The sequence below is a fragment of the Mobula birostris genome, chromosome 25 (genome assembly GCF_030028105.1).
Source record: "Mobula birostris isolate sMobBir1 chromosome 25, sMobBir1.hap1, whole genome shotgun sequence".
In the NCBI taxonomy this organism is placed as follows: domain Eukaryota; kingdom Metazoa; phylum Chordata; class Chondrichthyes; order Myliobatiformes; family Myliobatidae; genus Mobula; species Mobula birostris.
The window spans coordinates 48,145,711-48,166,414 of record NC_092394.1 but is presented as its reverse complement, the minus strand read 5'-3'; the positions used below and the strand labels follow the sequence as shown (position 1 = coordinate 48,166,414).

At 40.9% G+C, this 20,704-nt stretch overlaps 1 protein-coding gene across 2 annotated transcripts in view; it reads left to right on the top strand.

Moving 5' to 3' along the window:
* ap2b1 (adaptor related protein complex 2 subunit beta 1) overlaps window positions 1-20,704 on the top strand; it is a 265,422-nt gene that overhangs the window by 80,525 nt on the left and 164,193 nt on the right. For both annotated transcript variants that reach the window (XM_072243607.1, XM_072243606.1), the window contains exons 9-12: window positions 14,052-14,147; window positions 15,295-15,410; window positions 16,027-16,192; window positions 17,289-17,387. In XM_072243607.1, coding sequence (XP_072099708.1) covers window positions 14,052-14,147; window positions 15,295-15,410; window positions 16,027-16,192; window positions 17,289-17,387 — 477 coding nt within the window. The remainder of the gene's footprint in view (window positions 1-14,051; window positions 14,148-15,294; window positions 15,411-16,026; window positions 16,193-17,288; window positions 17,388-20,704) is intronic.

Here is a 20,704-nt window from a genome sequence, read left to right as displayed (position 1 = left end):
GCCAAACTCCATTCAAAAATGACATGATGTAGCCTCCTAGCTCCTTGGTTTTATTGCAGACTCGATGGCATGACATAGTGAATAAGTAATACAGTGGAATTACCACATTGTTCCATTCACATGAGTAAATATATACAGATAAGTAAGAACTTTGTTAAATTTCCTGCCGGAAAATATGATAAGAAAATACTACAGGTAAATAGTATGTGTAAACCATTTGCATCTAGGTTAGTGTCTAATAAACTTAATAATAACATTCTATTTCAGCAAAATCTTACTGATACCTTTAGATGAACTTCTAAACACTATTACATTAACTTACAAGCAATACTTCTGCAGGAGAAACAATGGATGGCTATAGATAGAAACTTTCATTCATAACATAAACCTTAGGTCTTCTACCAGCCAATGTGCTTTCCTACTTACTACTTCCTGCCTGTACAGGAAGTGACCTAATACAGATCTGAAACTGCCCATTTCTAAATGAGAGCTGAATGTGCTTAATCACACAGTAAAAGCAAACCACTTGCCTGAAGGGCCGAACACAGAAGTGAGACCCTTGTTCAGTGGGAACTGCTTAGAGTTGCTGAGAGCAGCGAAAAATAAGTGGTAACTCTGGTAAAGGTACAACATACATGTTAAATGGCATGCAATGGTTAGAGAAAAGTGATCTTGCAATTTATGAATGGTGGAGGACGATTAAACAACTGTTCTACGGAGGTGGCTCCAAGTGCATCCTCAGATTCTTTGGGCTTGTAATGTGATTGCTAAAGATGAGGCTGAACTATTTGCACATGTCTTCAGCCCGAAGAACCAAATGTGGGATCTATATTGACTTCAGCTACTTTACTGAGATTTTAAGCAATAACTGAGAGTCTGTTCCAGTTCTGTAGCGTTGGCTGTAACCAGTGCTCAGCATTTGTTGTATCCAGTATTGAGGCTGAAGCACAGAAGGTATCCTCCAGGACCAGCTGTAGCATTTTCTGTTTCACTTTGGATTTTCATTAGAAGCAGCATTTTGCTCTTTGACAAAGTGGTCTTCTCCTTTGGCTCTGATTTGACTTTACTTGTTATGGTTTTCATGAAAATACTGGGGGCCCTTTGCCATGTTAAAAATGCAATGTAATGTACTATTATAACTGAGATGATCCAGTGCTTAGGTTAAGTTTCTGAACCTTGAGAGTTCATTTGATGAAGGAAATGATATCGGTGTGAAGAATATACAATGATCATAGAGATGTTAGCTGAAGGTTGTTTCTGTGTGCTGTGGTGTGGTGTTTGATGTGTAGACTAGTTTGTATTTGCTGTGAAATAGTGCACAGTAATAGCAAACTACTAAATGGTGTCCTGAAGGGTGATCAAAAACATGATGCTTCAGAAATGACTGCTTTCTAGAGAGAAGAATGATAAAGATACATCAAATAATTTAAAATTAAGAATGACTTACTCAAAAAAAATTTGGTTGCATTTTGTTATTTAATCATCTAGGATCAGAGAATGTACCAGAGAGTTGAAGCAGCGTAAAATCCCTGGGTAGCATATACTGGGGTTTAGTAGATTTCCCTTCCAAACAAAAACGAAACCGATATCCATTTGCTATAGAATTTTTAAAGATCCATCATTTACTTTGAACGGTATATTCCAGTATCGCATGTAGTTGGAGAATAAGGCAGCATTCTGTTCTTTATTTTGCCGTGCATTGTCCATATGCTAAACACGTAATGTCAGAATCTGAATTTCAATGCTGCTGCAAATCCTTTGTGACCTTGTTCACTCAGTCACCAATAAGCAGTGGCTTGTAACAAGTGGGAGACGTGGCCGAGGAGTTCAGGTAACAGAAGTTGCAAGTAGCATCTGTGCAAGAAGCAGTTACAGGGCTTTGAGTTCTCCCAGTTGTGCCAAATATTGGGAGCTCTGCACCATGTGTTGCCATGGTACTGCATGCTGACAGAACGCTGAAGGTGGAGTAAGGGACTTGGTAGCTGTGAAATCTCATGCAGAGCTCACTGACTCTCAATGTTCGGTCTAAGTGGGTTCATTAGCACAGTTTAATCCTCCAGCTTGTCTTACTCCTTGCCCGTTTCCTGGTGCTTCTTCCTATTGTAAGAGAAATATACAAGAAATAGTGGGTATGCAGAATCCCATGAACACATGGATATTTGTCTTGATTAAGGTCCACAGAGCTACGTCAAAGAATTTATATGTAAGAGAGAAGTAACTTGGCTGAAGTAACTCATGCTCCTTTCCACTCAATTTCAAGCAACATTACCTTTGTGCAGTTCTTCCATACAAACCAGTGTCTGTGGATTGAAGCTGATATGAGGTTCTCTCACTATGCTCCGCCCCTAAACACCCTCCCCCTTCATTCTGGATATCCTAGTATCGATTTTAAAATAAGCCATCTCATTTTAGAGCATGCTGTAGAACAGTGCAGTTCAGGAACAGGCCCTTCAGGACGTGATGCTGTGTCAAACAAATTAAGTTAATAATCAAATGCCCAATTAAATTAATTCCTTCTGCCTACATGACGTTCGTGTCCTTCCATTTCCTGTGCATTCATGTGCCTATTCGCCTTTTGAAAGTGGCGATCATATTTGCTTCCACCACCACCCAGACATCCACCACTCTCCATGTTTAAAAAAAAATTGCCACACACACCATCTTTAAATTTATTCCATCTCTCCTTAAGTGCATAGACCATAAGACATTGGAGCAGAATTCGGCCGTTTGGCCCATTGAGTCTGCTCCGCCATTCAATCATGGTTCATCCTTTTTCTCCTCCTCAGACCCACTCCCTGACCTTCTCCCCGTAACCTTTGATGTCATGTCCAATGAAGAACCGATCAATCTCTGCCTTAAATACACCCAACAACCTGGCGTCCACAGCTGGCTGTGGTAATATATTCCACAAGCTAGCCACCTGCTAACTAAAGAAATTTCTCTGCATCTCTGTTTTAAATGGACGTTCCTCTATCCTGAGGCTGTGTCCTCTTGTCCTAGACTCTCCCACCATGGGAAACATCCTTTCCACATCTACCATGTATTGGCCTTGCAACATTGAAAAGGTTTCAATGAGATCCCCACTCATCCTTCTAAATTCCAGTGAGTACAGACCCAGAGCTATGAAACGTTCCTCGTATGACAACCCTTTCATTTCCAGAATCATCCTTGTAAACCACCTCTGAATACTCTTCAATGCCAGCAAATCTTTTCTTGGATGAGGAGCCCAAAACTGTTCACAATACTCAGGTGAGGTCTCACCAGTACCTTATAAAGCCTCAGCCTCACACCCCTGGTCTTGTATTCAAGACCTCTTGAAATGAATGCTAACATTCCCTTTCTCACCTCGGACTCTACCTGCAAATTAACCTTTAGGTTGTTCTGCACAAGGACTCCCAAGTCCCTTTGCATTTTAGATTTTTGGATTTTCTCCTCTTTTAGAAAATACACTGCACATTCTACCAAAGTGTATGACCATACATTTTCCAACATTGTGTTTCATTTGCCATTAAGTTCTTCTGTAGTGTAGCTATTTCCTCAACACTACCTGCCCCTCCACTAATCTTTGTATCATCTGCAAACTTGGCAACAATGCCATCTATCCCATCATCTAAACAGTTGATATACAGTGTAAAAAGAAGCAGTCCTAACACCACCCACTGTGGAACACCACTAATCACTGGCAGCCACACAGAAAAGGATCCTTTTATTCCCACTCGCTGCCTCCTACCAGTCAGCGAACATTCTAACCATGCCAGTTACTTTCCTGTAATACATGGGCTCTTAACTTTATAAGCAGCCTCATGTGTGTGCTACCTTGCCAAAGGTGTTCTGGAAGTCCAAATATACAACGTCCACTGCATCATCTTTATCTATCCTACTTGTAATCTCCTCAAAAGAATTCCAACAGGTTCATCAGGCAAGGTTTCCCTTAAGGAAAACCATGCTGACTTTGTCCCACCTTGTCCTGTGTCACCAAGTACTCCATAACCTCATCCTTAACAATTGACTCCAATATCTTCCCAACCACTGAGGTCGGCCTAACTGGTCTATAAATTTCCTTTCTGCTGCCTTCCTCTTTTCTTAAAGAGTGGAGTGACATTCACAATTTTCCAGTCCTCTAGCACCATGCCAGAGTCCGATGACTTTTGAAAGATCATTACTAATGGCTCCACAATCTCTACCGCTACCTCTTTCAGAACCTTCAGAACCTTAGAGTGCAGTTCATCTGACTTGGGTGACTTACATACCCTTGGGTCTTTCAGCTTTTTGAGCACCTTCTCCCTTGTAATAGTAACTGCACTCACTTCTCTCCCCTCACACCCTTCAACATCTTCCACAGTGAAGACTGATGCAAAATACTCATTTAGTTCATCTACCATCTCCTTGTCCTCTGTTATTATTTCTCCAGCCTCATTTTCTAACGGTCCTATATCCACTGTCATCTCTCTTTTATTTTTTTACACACTTGGAAAAGCTCTTGCTATCCACTTTGACATTATTTGCTCACTTGCTTTCATTAGACACGAGACACTAGAATACTACAGCACAGTACAGGCCCTTGATGTTGTACCGACCCATATATTCCTTAAAAAAAGTACTAAACCCAGACTACCCCATAACCCTCTATTTTTCTTTCATCCGTGTGCCTGTCCAAGAGGGTCTTAAATATCCCTAATGTTTTAGCCTCCACCACCATCCCTGGCAAGTCATTCCAGGCACCCACAACCCTCTGTGTAATAATAAAAAAAAACCTTACCCCTGATGTCTCCCCTAAACGTCCCTCCCTTAACTTTGTATATATGCCCTCTAGTGTTTGCTATTTGTGCCCTGGGAAACAGGTACTGGCTATCCACCCTATCTATGCCTCTCGTAATCTTGTAGACCTCTATCAAGTCCCCTCCATCCTTCTATGCTCCAAAGAGAAAAGTCCCAGCTCTGCTAACCTTGCCCTCATAAGACTTGTTTTCCAATCTAGACAACATCCTGGTAAATCTCCTCTGCATCCGCTCCATAGCTTCCACATCCTTCCTATAATGAGGTGACCAAAATTGAACACAATATTCTCAGTGTAGCCTCACCAGAGATTTGTAGAGTTGCAGCATGACCTCTCTACTCTTGAACTCAATCCGCCCTATTAATGAAGCCTAGCATCCCATAGGCCTTCTTAACTATCCTATCAACCTGTGCAGCAACCTTGAGGGATGTATGGATTTGAACCCCAAGGTCCCTCTGTTCATCCACACTCTTAGGTAACCGACCATTAACCCTGTACTCAGCGTTCTGGTTTGTCCTTCCAAAATGCATCACCTTACACTTATCCGGATTGAACTCCATCTGCCACTTTTCTGCGTAACTCTGCATCCTGTCTATATCCTCTTGTAACCTTCGACAACCTACAGCTCCATCCACAAATCTCCAATCTTCGTGTCATCTGCAAACTTACTTGATATTTCATCTTTTCCCTCCTAATGACTCTTTTAGTTGCTCTCTGTCGGTTTTTAAAAGTTTCCCAATCCTGTCTTCCCACTAATTTTTAATTTTTAATGCGTGCCCTGTAGAATCAGATATTTAAACCAGGAGAGAAAGATACTGCCTGTCTATGTCTCTCATAATCTTATAAAGAAGGCGTATAGCATTTTTGCCTTTTGGGAATGAAGTCAAGAGTTGGAAAGTTATAAAGCAGCTTTGTGAAACTAGTTAGGTTGCTTCTGAAGTATTGCATTCAGTTCTGGATGTACCATTATTATAGGAAGGATGGAGAGGGTGCAGAAGCTGTTTACCAGGCTGCTGCCTGGATTAGAGAGCATGTTCTATAAAGAGAGGTTGGATAAACTCGGGATGTCTTTACTGGAGTAGTGGAGGGTGAGAGAAGATCTGATAGAGGTTGCTTGGGCTAAATACACAAGCATTGACTAGTGATTACCTTCATTTATTGGCACATTCCTTCACCTAATGCAGTTAATCAGAATCTGCAGAGTACAACTTTCAGCCAATATACTTAACTTTTGTTTACCTCCATTAACCAAAGATCAGTGCTGTCCTGCCATTCAATTAGATCATAATACCCTTTCCCAACAAACTAAATCAATAACATTTTAAAATTTTTACCTGATCTACAGATTTTCACCATCGTTTGAAGAAGTACTTCCACTCCAGTTCTATTTTTTTAATATTCTGGACTCTCCCATCAGAAGAAATACTTTCATTCTATCTGTCTGCAAAGTTCTCTATGTCAACAGTCAAATTGGGTTGCCTGTTAAACTTATTACTTGGCTGAAACTTCAGTGAATATAATCCCTTCAGCCAGGGATCCTGCTGGACCATTCCAGGACCAATATATTCTTCATAAGCTGTGAAACTAATTTTATTTTACTTTTATTTTACTTTTATTTAATGTGAACTGCACTTAAAGCATTGGGTACAAATTGCACCTGTTATTCTGAACAATGACTTTGCAGCATGCAGTTTTGATTTTCAGCTGATCTTTTGAATCTGTTAATAGGTTCAGAATTGCAGATTTGCAAATTTGTAATTCAATTGGATCAACTGCTGAGAATAATTTGCTCTGCTTTGCCTGTGCTGCGAAAGCTGTTTTCAGTCTGCATGGGTTAGACAGGTCAGGAATGTGTTTTGTTCACCAATAATATAGAAATAGGAAGAATGAGCACATTCCCATCACAACAGAAAAGTAATGTGAATTATCAGCTGCGTCAGTTCATAGTGGGTTTCATTCTAGTGGTTTCGCCCTAAGTTTGCCTGTAAAATTATGCTCTCTTATACCCAGTGTATGTGCATATAGACATGGGGTTTACTGTGACTACATTGATCTTTTTCTATCCTCCATTTTCTATTTTTCCCTAAGGTCAGTATTTGTGGGTTTCTATTGATTTGATCTTCCATCATCAAAGCCAAGGCATTTTGTACTTCATCCCTCCGAGTATAATGTGACAGGGTTCCAATAATCATTTTTTAATTAAAATCCCTGCAAATGAGCGACCTTGGGGCTTGCATTAGCATGTTGCGATGCACCAAACAAGCTAACAACTTGCACAGCACTTCCAAAGTTTATGTATAAACACGAACATATAATTGTGGTTGGTTCATTGAACCAGTTATTTATGAGTAGAGATTAGATTTATAACTGATAACTTGCAACTGCATAAACTTAAATGCAAGTATGGAAAGCTTGAGTAGGCCAAGGGCAGGAAAGACTTTATTAATGTACACTTATAAATGTCTTTTAGAGTGTTTATGTTCATGTTACTGGAGTAACACATGCATTACATGTTATATTGGATCAATATGTAGAACTATGATGTTGTGGCCATTACAGAGACTTGGATGTCTCTGGGGCAGGGATGGCTGCTGAGTGTGTTGGGCTTTAGATGTTTCAAAAAGGTTAGAGAGAGGCAATAGAGATGGGAGAGTGGCACTGCAAATCAGGGATAGGATAGAAAAGGAGGAAGGCATGGAGGGATAGTCTACTGAATCATTGTGGGTGGAAGTCAGAAACAGGAAGGAGGCAATAACTCTACTAAGTATTTTGTATAGACCCCCCCATGGTAATGGAAACATCGAGCAGCAGATAGGGAGGCAGATTCTGGAATGGTGCAATAATAATAGGGTTGTTGTAATGGGTGATTTTAACCTTCCTAATATTGACTGGCATCTCCTTGGAACAAGGGGTTTAGATGGAGTGGGGTTTGTTAGGTGTGTTCACGATGGTTTCCTGACGCAATATGTAGATAAGCCAACTAGAGGAGAGGCTGTACTTGATGTGGTATTGGGAAATGAACCTGATCAGGTTTCAGATCTCTCGGTGGGAGAGCATTTTGGAGGTAGTAATTACAACTCTATCTCCTTTACCATGGTGCTGGAGAGGGATAGGAGCAGGCAATTTGGGAAAACATTTAATTGGGGTAGGGGGAAACTTGATGCTGTTAGGCAGGAACTTGGGGACATAAATTGGGAACAGATGTTCTCAGGGAAATGTACAGCAGAAATATGCCAAATGTTCAGGAAACATTTGCATGGAGTTCTGCATAGATATGTACCGTTGAGGCACGGAAAGCATGGTAGCGTTAAAGAACCATGGTGTAGAAAATCTAGTTAGGAAGAAAAGAAAAACTCATGGAAGGATCAAGAAACTAAGTACTGTTAAGTCTCTAGAAAATTACAAGGGTGCCAGGAGGGAGCTCAAGAATGAAATTAGGAGAGCTGGAAGGGACCATGAGAAGGCCTTGGTGAGCACAATTAAGGAAACCCCATGACATTCTACAAGTATGTAAAGAGCAAGAGGATGAGCCGTGTGAAAATAGGATCAATCAGGAGTAAGAGTGGAAACATGTGCATGGAACCGGAGGTAGCAGAGCTACTTACTGGATACTTTGCTTCAGTATTCACTAGTGAAACGGACTTTAGCAATGTGAGGGTGATTTACAGAGGACTGAAACACTTGAGTGTATAGACATTAAGAAAGAGGATGCGCTGGAGCATTTGAAATGTATTAAGTTAGATAAGTCACCGGGACTGGATGAGATATACCCCAGTCTACTGTGGGAAGCAAGGGAGGAGATTGCCGAGCTCCTTGCGATGATCTTTGTGTCGTCAATAGGGATGGGAGAAGTATTGGAGGATTGGAAGGTTGCAGATGTTGTTCCCTTGTTCAAGAAAGGGAGTAGAGATAACCCAGGAAATTATAGACCAATGAGTTTGACTTCAGTAGTGGGCAAGTTGTTGGAAAAGATTCTGAGAAGCAGGATTTGTGAGCAGTTGGAGAGACATAATCTGATTAGGGATAGTCAGCAAGGGCAGGTCATACCTTACGAACTTAATTGAATTCTTTGAGGAAGTAACAAAATACATTGATGAAGGTAGAGCAGTGGATGTAGTGTATACGGATTTACATAAGGTATTTAATAAGGTTCCCCAAGCAAGGCTCATTGAGAAATTAATATCGCATGGGATCCAAGGAGACCTTGCTTTTTGGATCCAGAATTAGCTTGCCCACAGAAGGCTATAGCGAGAGTGCAGAGGAGATTTACAAAGGTGTTGCCTGGATTGGAGAGCGTGTCTTATGAAAATAGGTTGAATAAATATGGCCTTGTCTTCTTGGAGCGACGGAGGATGAGAGGTGACCTAATAGAGGTGTATAAGATGATGCGAGGCATTGATTGTGTGGATAGCCGGAGGAAATAGCTAACGCGAGGGGGCATAGTTTTAAAGTGTTTGGAAGTAGGTACAAGGGGGATATCAGAGATATGTTTTTCACACAGAGAAGGATGGGTCTGTGGAATGCACTGCCAGCGACGGTAGTAGAGGCGGATACAATAGGGTCTTTTAAGAGACTTCTAGGTAGGTACATAGGGTTTAGAAAAATAGAGGGCTATGCGGTAGGGAAATTCTAGACAATTTCTAGAGTAGGTTACATGATCGGCACAACTTTGTGGGCCGAAGGGCCAGTAATGTGCTGTAGATTTCTGTGTAGCACCATTGTCCTGAAAAATGTTGTCTCGTTTTTACTGTGTACTGTACCAGCAGTTATGGTCGAAATAACAATAAAAAGTGACGACTTGATCTATGTTACAGATCAGAGTTCAAATTCCATTGTGGTATCTGATGAATTAAAATTCTGTTCTTTTTACTTATTGAATCTAAATTTGTCAAGATCCTTCCTCAGTGATGATGCCTTTGAAAGTACTAGGATATCATTAAATCTATGCTGGTCATTAATGTTCTCTGAAGAAGAAAATCTGCTGTTTTTACTTGATCTCACCTGTATGTGGCTCCACTCTCAAAGTAATGTGGTTGCTTCTGGACTGATCTGTGAAAGGCTCATCAACCCTTTCAGTTGTGTTAAAACTACGGTGTTAAAATTTAACAAAAATACCCATGAAAGATGGTGCAGGGCATGTAAGAAGATTTCAGTTTTCATTCTGAACGCTATGGATCTCATAGCATTAGTTGAAACGTGAGCAAGGAAATCATTCAAAGATGCAGCTCATCTCCAGCTTCCGAGTTGGGACGGTTGGAGATGGGCTTACATCTAGTAAATAAAAAAAGCTAAAATTTTCATTTCTTTGGAACATTCAGCGCTTCACTACTGAATTGTCATCAAAATGTATTCTCTAAATTTGTTGGTTAAGATATCAGTCAATCCATATGCAGCTGGTGGAAAAAAAAATCTGATGAAAAAAGTTATTAACCTGAAACATTAAAAAGTATATTTATTATCAATGTATGTATACAGTATAGAACCTTGAGATTCGTCGTCTTGCAAGGCAGCCGAAAAACAAAGAAAAGCCCCCCACAAGACCATCAAGCACCCAGTATTGGGGGGGGGGGGAGATAAAGAACAAATCATGTGAACAATAGAAAGAAAAGAAATAACATTAACCACGGAGTCCCTGAGTTCATAGCTGCACAGTGTGTTCAGTGTTGAGGCAAGTGAAGCCGGTCCAGAAGCCCAGTGGCAGCAGGGCAACAGTTGCTCCTGAACCCGGCGGCACGGGACCCAAGACTCCTGCACTGGTCAAACACAGGCAGACGACGCTGAACACCTGTTCATTTTCTGCTCTTGTCCTCTGCAATTTTCATCTTGCTCAATGCTTTAATCGACACAGAGTAGTGGAGTTGACTGTGGGTTTAATGTTCCGCCAGTATGCACTGGCCATTGGACTCTCTGCTCTCATCCATGCTGCATCCTCCAAGAAATTGTAGAAGTGCCAGATCGTTTAGTTAGCTCAAAAATACACCCTTAAAAAAGAAATTGCAGGCTGCAGTAAAAAGAGAATTTGGTCATTGTGTGAGCTGTCCGCGGGGTGTTGCTGTCGGTCGCTGGTGCCACCTTACCAGCGAACAACTCTTCTCTCTTCATGGATCTGCTTGGTCTGCTGAGTATTTCCTGCATTCTCTGTTACTATTTTCAGATTTATAGTATACACAGTAAAATTGACAAGCAGAAAATGACATAAAATCCCCAGTTAAGTTGTTTGGTGGTGTTTGTGAGTGAATATTGGGCACGATTCATTGAATATACGATTTACTTTCATGGAGCTAAAATGCTTGTAGGAGAGAAGTTCATAACTCAGATGTTTTTCAAAGGTCTCAATGGTACAGTTAATGTCAGAGAAATGTATACAATATACATCCTGATGTGTTAGAAAGTTTTGTATTGAAACATGTCAAATATCCCCATCATGTAATTCACTGACTGAACTTCTATGCTGTATCAGCTGAAGCATTGTAGAATTGTGCTCCTCAGTACTGTTCTGCATGTGTATTTGATTTGCATGACGCTGGAATATGTGAATATGGGTCAATCTTTTCTCATTGGGAATTTGATACCCCAAGGGTAATGAATTGATCAGGACAACAGTTTGTGCACCCTGATCCTTACTCATATCAGTGTTGATGGTGACTGACAAGGAACGTTACCCATGTATTTTTAACAAGAGTGGAATCCAGGGCTATACCTTTAAGGGTTTTGGAAGTAGACAGGAGAAATTTCCTCACACCATCAAGTAGGGTAATACTTGGCAGAACCTTAGCCAAGGGAAAACTAGGAAAGGGCTCTTTGCTGTCCAGCTCAGCCCACTGTTCTACTCTCTAGGTTCCCAACCTGGAGTCTGTGGACCTCTAGGTTAATGGTAAGGCTCTATGGCATAAAATAAGTTGGGAACCGCTGCTCTACGTCCACGACTATGTGGCTAAGCACAGCTCAAATGCTGTCTGTAAATTTGCTGATTACACAACTGTTGGCAGAATTTCAGATGCTGAAGAGGAGGGGTACAGGAATGGGATAGATTAGCTGGTTGAGTGGTGTTGAAACAACAACCTTACATTAAATGTCATTAAGATCAAGAAATTAATTGTGGATTTTTAGGGAACGCACACCAGTCTTGATCGAGAAATCATCAGTGATAAGGGTGAGCAATTTCAAGTTCCTAGGTGTAATTATCTCTAAAGGTCTATCCTGGCGCCAACATATTGAGGCAATTAGAAAGAAGGCATGGCAGCAGCTATATTTCATTAGGGGTTTGAGGAGGCTTGGGCTGTCACCAAAAACTCAAAATTCTACCCATGTACTTTGGAGAACATTCCAACTGGTTGAATCACTCTCTGGTATGGAAGGGCCACTGCACAGGATTGGAAAAAACTGCAGAAAGTTGCAAGCTCCATCATGGCCACTAGCCTCCCCAGCATCGAAGACATCTTCAAAAGGCGATGCCTCATTAAGGACACCCATCACAAAAGGCATGGCTCTTTCTCATTGCTACCATCAAGGAAGTGGTAGAGGAGCTTGAAGACACACATTCAGCATTTTAGGAACAGCTGCTTCCCTACCACCATCACCTTTCTGAATGGACTACCTTGATTTTTTTTTTCTTTTTTGCTCGCTTTTTGCACTACTTAGTGAGTCTAATACACACAACACACACATATGTGTGTATATATTTTTAATGTTTTTTTTTCTCTCACCTCTTATGGGTGGTGTGAATGTGTACTTTTCCCTCAATCTTGGGTCCTTTACCAGAGGCCTGGGAGCTTGAGGGTTTAGCTCAGTATCCTTGCTTTTCCTAAGTGTGCTCTTTTGGACTGAGATCTCAGATGTTGTTCCCGGGATTTGTTGAAGCCATTCTCCGAATCCAGGTGTTACAGTTCCAAGTGCTCCTATCACCACTGGGATTACTTTGACTTTGACCTTCGACATCCTTTCTATCTGCTCTTTCAAGCCCTGGTATTTCTCCAGCTTCTCATATTTTTCCATTCTGCTGTTACTGTCATTTGGGATTGCCACATCTATTACTATTGCTTTCTTCTTTTCCTTGTCCAATATTACTATGTCTAGTTGGTTGGCCAGTACCTGCTTATCAGTCTGTATTTGGAAATCCCTCCGGATCTTAGCGCTGTCATTTTCCACTACATTCTTGGGTGTTTCCTATTGGGACTTGTGAGTGTTCAATCCATACTCAAGCAAATGTTCCTGTACATTATTCTTGCAACTTGATTGTGCCATTCTGTGTTTGCTATCCCTGCCTGCATTTTGCACCTTGTTCTCTGTGCTGGATGGTTTCAGTGGATTTTTTTATTATATATTGTAATCGACTGCTTCTGCAACAAATAATCGTAACGTAGGAGTGATATTAAACCTGCCCTGATTTTGAAAATGCTTATAAAGTTTAATGTCATTTTTCACATATAACGAAAGAGCAATAACTGAATGTTTAAGCAGGTAAAGTCATGAACGGACAGCACGCTGGTGTAAGAAATTTTTAATTCCAGAATGATTTTATTTAATACAAAAGTTGGATGATATATATCCTTGTTATTTGATAGGTGCTTATACACCTTATATTCCGTCTGGGTAGCCTCCAACCTGATGGCATGAACATCGACTTCTCTAACTTCCGCTAGGCCCCACCTCCCCCTCGTACCCCGTCTGTAACTTATTTTTATGCACACATTCTTTCTCTCACTCTCCTTTTTCTCCCTCTGTCCCTCTGAATATACCTCTTGCCCATCCTCTGGGTCCCCCCCCACCCCGTCTTTCTTCCCGGACGTCCTGTCCCATGATCCTCTCGTATCCCCTTTTGTCTATCACCTGTCCAGCTCTTGGCTCCATCCCTCCCCCTCCTGTCTTCTCCTATCATTTTGGATCTCCCCCCCCTCCAACTTTCAAATCCCTTACTCACTCTTCCTTCAGTTAGTCCTGACGAAGGGTCTCAGCCTGAAACGTCGACTGCACCTCTTCCTAGAGATGCTGCCTGGCCTGCTGCGTTCACCAGCAACTTTGAATTGTGTTGCTTGAATTTCCAGCATCTGCAGAATTCCTGTTGTTTGTGTTTAAAAAATGGGTTACTGACCATCCTTGGAGAATAATTTTTGGTGTTCAGCTGCAATTTTGCTGCACTTCACTGGAAGTGAGGTGAAGTATGGAAATGCTCAGTGGGGTTTGCAGAGTATGTGGAGATGGCAATGTCAGTTATGTAGGGAAATTTGAGAAAATTTGCACATCGTTTTTAAACAAAGATTTGTGTTCATCTCAGGTCCTAGCAGAGCTGAAGGAATACGCCACTGAAGTTGACGTTGATTTTGTTCGTAAAGCAGTCCGTGCTATTGGCCGTTGTGCCATCAAAGTGGAGGTACGTACACTGTTGTAGAACTACAGTTTAATGATTTTGTGACCTTTTTTTGTGATTGGATGGACAGTCAGCTTGATGATGTGACAGCTGGGCTCCAATGAGCCTTGAAAATTTAAAGTCACACTCACAGCCATGCATTGCTTGTCCCTACCTCCTCCTAGAGAACTTCTTGCTAGTTCAGTGAGAAGTTGCAGTTTTCGCAGTTGATAACAAACTATATTTTGAGGCAAGATTGAGCACCTGTGAATTTCTTGATGATGCATTGTTAGTCATGGTTTAATCATTTCAACCATGATTGAAATCTAACTGAATTCCCAGACTTAACAGCTAACTGTTTTCTACAAAGTCAGTGCTACATTTTGAAGAGAGAGAGAATGTTCAAACAATTTGATCCTGATTCTTTTGTAATGGTGTCAATGGTTATTTTGAGGTTTAATGTGAGTAGTTCATTGTTCTAGCTTCATGTGGTCTGTGAGTTCCTGTCAATTGAATCTTAAGTTTTAAGTGCTAAGCAGCCATCAGGAGTTCAGGAATCAAATATAAATAAAATGGCAGATACTGGAATCTGAAATAAAAGAAGCTAAGATAAAAGGTCTTCAACCTGAAATGTGAACTGCTTTCTTTTTCTACACTTGAATAGCCGAGTTTTCTTTCTACTCAGATTTGTCTCTGATGTTTTTGCTCGTCATAGGTTAACCAATGACACAACTGAAAGCTTTTTTTTTCACAGTATGTTCAGCTTTTGTGATATTTCTATGCCCACTTCTTCTCTGAGGATGCTAATTAATGTTGACAGCAGGTCCAATGTAACTTAAAAGCTTCACTCAAGCAACTATTCCTTAAATACTGGCAAGTGGTTGGACCACTGTGGCCAACATAGACAATGCCTTTCCTCTCTTTATGTGATATTCTCTTGCCTGAACACCAAGTATCACCAAGTTTTAACACACTAGCTGTTAAGTCAGAAGGTAATCAAGAGAGCACTGCTGAATATTAAAATATTTTCAATGCTTCTCCCTAAGATAAAATACACTTTTTAAAATGCTCTTCGACAAGCAATTGAATTATAATGGGTGGTCTGATTAATGGAGCTGTTGGGTTTGTTGCTTAAATTTCAGTTCTAATAAGCATTCTGTTCACGTCCTAGCAATCTGCTGAGCGCTGTGTCAGTACACTGCTTGATCTCATCCAAACCAAAGTCAATTATGTCGTCCAGGAGGCTATTGTGGTCATAAGGGATATCTTTCGTAAATATCCCAACAAGTAAGTGGAGAAAAAGGAAAATTGCAAGTAGATGTTATGGATATCTTTATGACAGTGTCTAACAGCAATTTGGTGGCAGCTTGCTAGAGGTGTTCTCAATCCAATATGCATATGTCTAGATTTTCCATACTACTATTGGATGTACTCTTTGGAGTTAAAACAAAACCCTGTGGAAGAACGAGAAGTATTTGAAATTAGCAGATGACTTGTTGCTTTTAAGCCTACTGTAAGCAATGATATTTGTGTCAAAGTGCTAACTCCTGTGATAGCTGTCATATTTGATTTAATTTCTCAGAGCTAACTTTTAATTACGTGCATTAAGAATTATCAGATACACAATTACAGAAAAAGTTACACACTTAGAAGTAGACAAGAATGTGATGGAGCTTGATGATAAATTCTATTCCATAACGGGTAACAGATAAGTCAAATAAAGACATCCACCAGGAATTAAGATATTCTTCCAATCATAGACTTGTCTTCGAGTATCAAAATGAGACCAAGAAGGTATGGGCATGCAGTAGCAAATACAAACAGTGGAATTGAAATCACAAATGTGTTTTTTTTAATTGGTAAATAACTTGTATGTGAGAATTGCTTAACTTTGATTTGCCAGATATGAAAGCATCATTGCAACCTTGTGTGAGAACTTGGATTCACTTGATGAGCCAGATGCTCGGGCAGCTATGATCTGGATTGTGGGTGAATATGCAGAGAGAATTGACAATGCTGACGAACTTCTAGAAAGTTTCCTCGATGGCTTTCATGATGAGAGTACTCAGGTTAGTTACTGGATCTACATAGTAGACGTTGTAGTATAGCTAGCGACCAGGAATTCAATATAAGACTTTGTGTTTGAGCTTATTGAAGAAAAGGGAATTCCAGGGGACAAATGTGGTGAAGAAGTGCAACTAGTTACTAGATCATAAGATATAGGAGCAAAATTAAGCCGTTCAGCCCGTCGACTCTGCTCTGTCATTCAGTCATAGCTGAAGTTTTTTAAACCCTATTCACCCTTAACTCCTTTACCAATCAGTTTTAAGTATCCATTTCTGTCTTAAATACACCTAATCACTTGGCCTTCACAACCCACTATGGCAATGAGTTCTACAGATTCACCACTCCCTGGCTGAAGAAGTTCCTCCACATCTTAGTTTTAATGGGATGTGCCTTTATTCTGAGGCAGTGGCTTCAGATCTTATCAGGGAAAGCATCTTCTCCATCTCCACTCTTTCCAGGCCATTTAGGTAAGCTTCAATGAGAACCTCCCACCCCCACCTCCTCCTCCTGAACTCCACTGAGTACAGGCCCAGAGTCATCAAATAATCATCAGAGCCTTTTGTTCCTGCGGTTATTCGTGTGAACCTCCGCTGCACCCTTTCAAGGGCCAGTATCTTTGCATGGGTTCAGGACCAAAAGTTTCTCATGATACTCCAAATGTAGTCTGACAAAAGTCTTGTAAAGCCTCAGTAACACCACCAGTACTCTTACATCACCTTCAATCATTCGAGGGCTTTGATCCCATCTTTAACTTGGCAGCTTTATTGGAAAGATGGTAATAGAGTTAGCACAGAGATCTCACGGAGAATTAAAATTGAGTTGAATTCTCTGTTAAAGCTTTGATCAATTAATATCAAAGACAAAATACTGCAGACTGTAACCAGTTGAACTGAAGCAAATTATCGTAAAAGTTATCAAGGGTAACATTTCAGAGTTTGAGATAATTAGTGCAATTGAGTTAAGAAATCTATGACAACTTATTTTAAATAATGTCTATGCATGTAGCTTACAACTACCTATTCAGAGATTAAATCTAAATTTGAAATATGTAAGGAATAACTCTTGTGAAATTTTCTCCCACCCCCATCCCCGGGACAGGTCCAGCTGACCTTGCTTACAGCAATTGTGAAGTTGTTTCTCAAGAAGCCTACAGATACTCAGGAGTTGGTCCAACAGGTCCTCAGCCTGGCAACACAGGTATGGAATCCAGATTAAGGTTGAAACTTTCTGAGAAAATCTACAAAAGGGAACATTGTGCCTGATAGATTTATGCCAAATGCTGTCAGGTTTTTAAAGGTGACATGTCCAGGTGGTGTAGAGAAACACTTTGACACGTTTTGTCTCACTACGTTTAGAGATGCTAAGTATCACTAGCCTGTACTCAAAGTGCTGCTGTTGAACTACTTCCAGCTTTTAAAGAATTAAAATCACAGAACAGCGATGTTGTGGAATGAGAAGAATCAGATAAAAAGTCTGAACCAGGTTGTTTTTGATGATTAAAAATTGCTTTATAGAATCCCAGAATTTTCACTTCTGTAAAGGTTAGTGTTTTTCAACTTGGCATGACGTTGCAAGTTTGGGAGAGGAGATGGGCTCATTTACAGGATTTTTGGTAAATCAATGACAAGAAAAGACTTGAAAGCCTTGCCTTTTCACTTCTTGCTTTTACTCAGAGAAGATAAGGGAGAGAGACACAAGAAAGGTATAAACAAGAGGCTGCAAAATTTGGGTGTAGAGTTGAGCCCCTAAGTTGGAAGCTGAAATGCAGCATAATTTTAGGGCCAGAAAGAATTGTGCTGTTAGAAGAAATTCAGTTGGTTTTTGAAAAGGGGAATGAGTGTGTTAATTTTTTTATAATTTTGTGAGGCGAGCAGTGAACAATACCTCACTTCTTATATTATGTCTGTTCTTACACTGTTTAATTTAACTATTTAATATACATATACTTTAATTTGCTTTTTTTCATTATGTATTGCATTGTACTGCTGGAACTAAGTTAACAAATTTCACGACGTGCTGGTGATATTAAACCAGATTCTGTTGGTTTTTAAAAGCTTCCCAGTCCCCTCGATTCTCATTAATTTTGCTATATTTTATACTGTCTCTTGCTTTTGTCCTGTCTTTGTCTTCCCTTGTCAGCCATGGTTGCCTCATCCTCCCTTTAGAATGATAAACCATTCCTGCATCTTCGAAAATACTCCCAGAAACTCTAGCCATGCTGCTCTACTGTCATTCCTGCTAGTATCCCCTTCCAATCAACTTTAGTCAGCTCCTCTTTCATGTCTCTATAATTACCTGTATTCAACTGTGATACCAATACGTGCGATTTTAGCTTCTCCCTCTCAAACTGCAGGATTAATTATATCATATCATGATACTGTCTCCTCAGGGTCCCTTTACGTTAAGCTCCCTAATCTGATACTGTCTCCTCAGGGTCTCTTTACCTTCAGCTCCCTAATCAAATATAGTTCATTGCACAGCACCAAATCCAGAATTGCCTTTCCTCTTGTGTGCACAACCACAAGCTATTCTAACAGACCATCGTGTAGGCATTCTACATTACTCTTCTTGGGATCCAGCATCAACCTGATTTTCTTAATCTACCTGCATATTGAAATCTCCCATGTCTATTGTAACATTGGCTTCTTTATGTGTCTTATCTATCCATTGTTATAATTTGTAGACCATATCCTGACTACTGTTTGGAGTCCTGCATATAACTCCCATTTGGGTCTTTTTACTCTTGCAGTTGCTAAACTCTACCCACTGGATTCTTGATTTCCTCACTTACTGACCCTAGTCAGTTTGGATTGGCAGCAACATCTCCTTCACAATCACCATCAGCACAGGTGCACCACAAGGCTGTGCACTTAGCTCCTGCTCAGCTTGCTTTATACTTATGACTGTGAGGCTACACACAGCTCCATTGCCATATTGCTGACGACTCCACTGTTATAGGCCGAATCAGAGGCGGTGACAAATCAGCATATAGGAGGGAGATTGAAAATCTGACTGAATGGTGCCATAACACCAATCTCTTGCTCAATGTCAGCAAAACCAAAGAGCTGACTGCAGAAGGCAGAAACCAGATATCCTTGATCCAGTCCTCATCAGGGGATCAGAGATGGAGAGGGTGACCAACTTTAAATTCCTCAGCATTATCATTTCAGAGGATCTGTCCTGGATCTGGCATATAAATGCCATTAGAAAGACAGCATGACATCAACCGCTTAAACTTTCCTGGAAGTCTGCATAGATACAGCATGTAATCTAAACCTTTGACAAACTTCTATAGATGCACAGTGGATAATATACTGACTGGTTGAATTAGGGCCTGGTACGGAAACACCAATGCCCTTGAACGATTAAGCCTACAAAAAGTAGTGGATACAGCACAGTCTATCACAGATAAAGCTCTCCCTACCATTATGCACATTTATAAGGAGCGCTATTGCAGGAAAGCACCATACATGCTCATTTCTCGAGCTACCATCAGGAGCCTCAGAATCTACAATACCTGAGGCAATTCTGTGGACGCAAAAAAGAAACAAGGATGGTAGTTTGCCTCTCAGTTGCCAGGGCTCGTGATGTTTCTGAGTGCATCCACAATATCCTGAAATGGGAGGGTGAGCAGCCAGAGGTCGTGGTACATATTGGTACCAATGACTTGGGTAGAAAAAGGGTGGAAGTCCTGAAAGCAGAATACAGGTGTTTTGGAAGGAAGCTGAGAAGCAGGACCTCAAAGGTAGCAATCCTGGGATTGCTGCGTGTGCCATGCTACAGTGAGTATAGGAATAAATGAGGTGGAGGATAAATGAGTGGCTGATGGATTGAAGCGGGGGGCAGGGATTCAGATTTTGGACCTTTGGGACCTCTTCTGGGGCAGGTGTGACCTGTACAAAAAGGACGGGTTGCGCTTGAATCCAAGGGCGACCAATATCCTTGTGGGGACGTTTGCTAATGCTGTTGGGGAGGGTTTAAACTAGATTTGCAGGGGGCTGGGAACTGAAGTGAAGAAGCAGAGGATGGGAAGGTTGGAGCACAAGTTTGGAGCAGCAGCTTGTATGGAACTTGTAACGAAGGACAGGCAGATGTTAGATTAAAGATGCACTCTGCCTGTTGGTTTGAGATGTGTCTATTTTAGTGCAAGGAGTATCTTAAACAAGGCGGATGAACTTAGAGCATGGATCTGTACATGGAACGGTGACGTTGTGGCCATTACACAGACTTGGATGTTTCAGGAGCAGGAATGGCTGCTGAGCGTGCCAGGCTTCAGATGTTGTAAGAAAGGGAGGCAAAAGAGGAGGGGGCGTGGCATTGTTAATTAGGGGTAGCGTCAAGGTTGCAGAAAAGGAAGAAGTCATAGTCTACTGAATCAGTGTGGGATGGAAGTCAGAAACAGGAAAGGGGCAGTAACTCTACTGGGTGTTTTTTATAGACTCCAATAGTACAGGGATATCGAGGAGCAGATAGGGAGGCAGATTCTGGAATGGTGCAATAATAGGGTTGTTGTG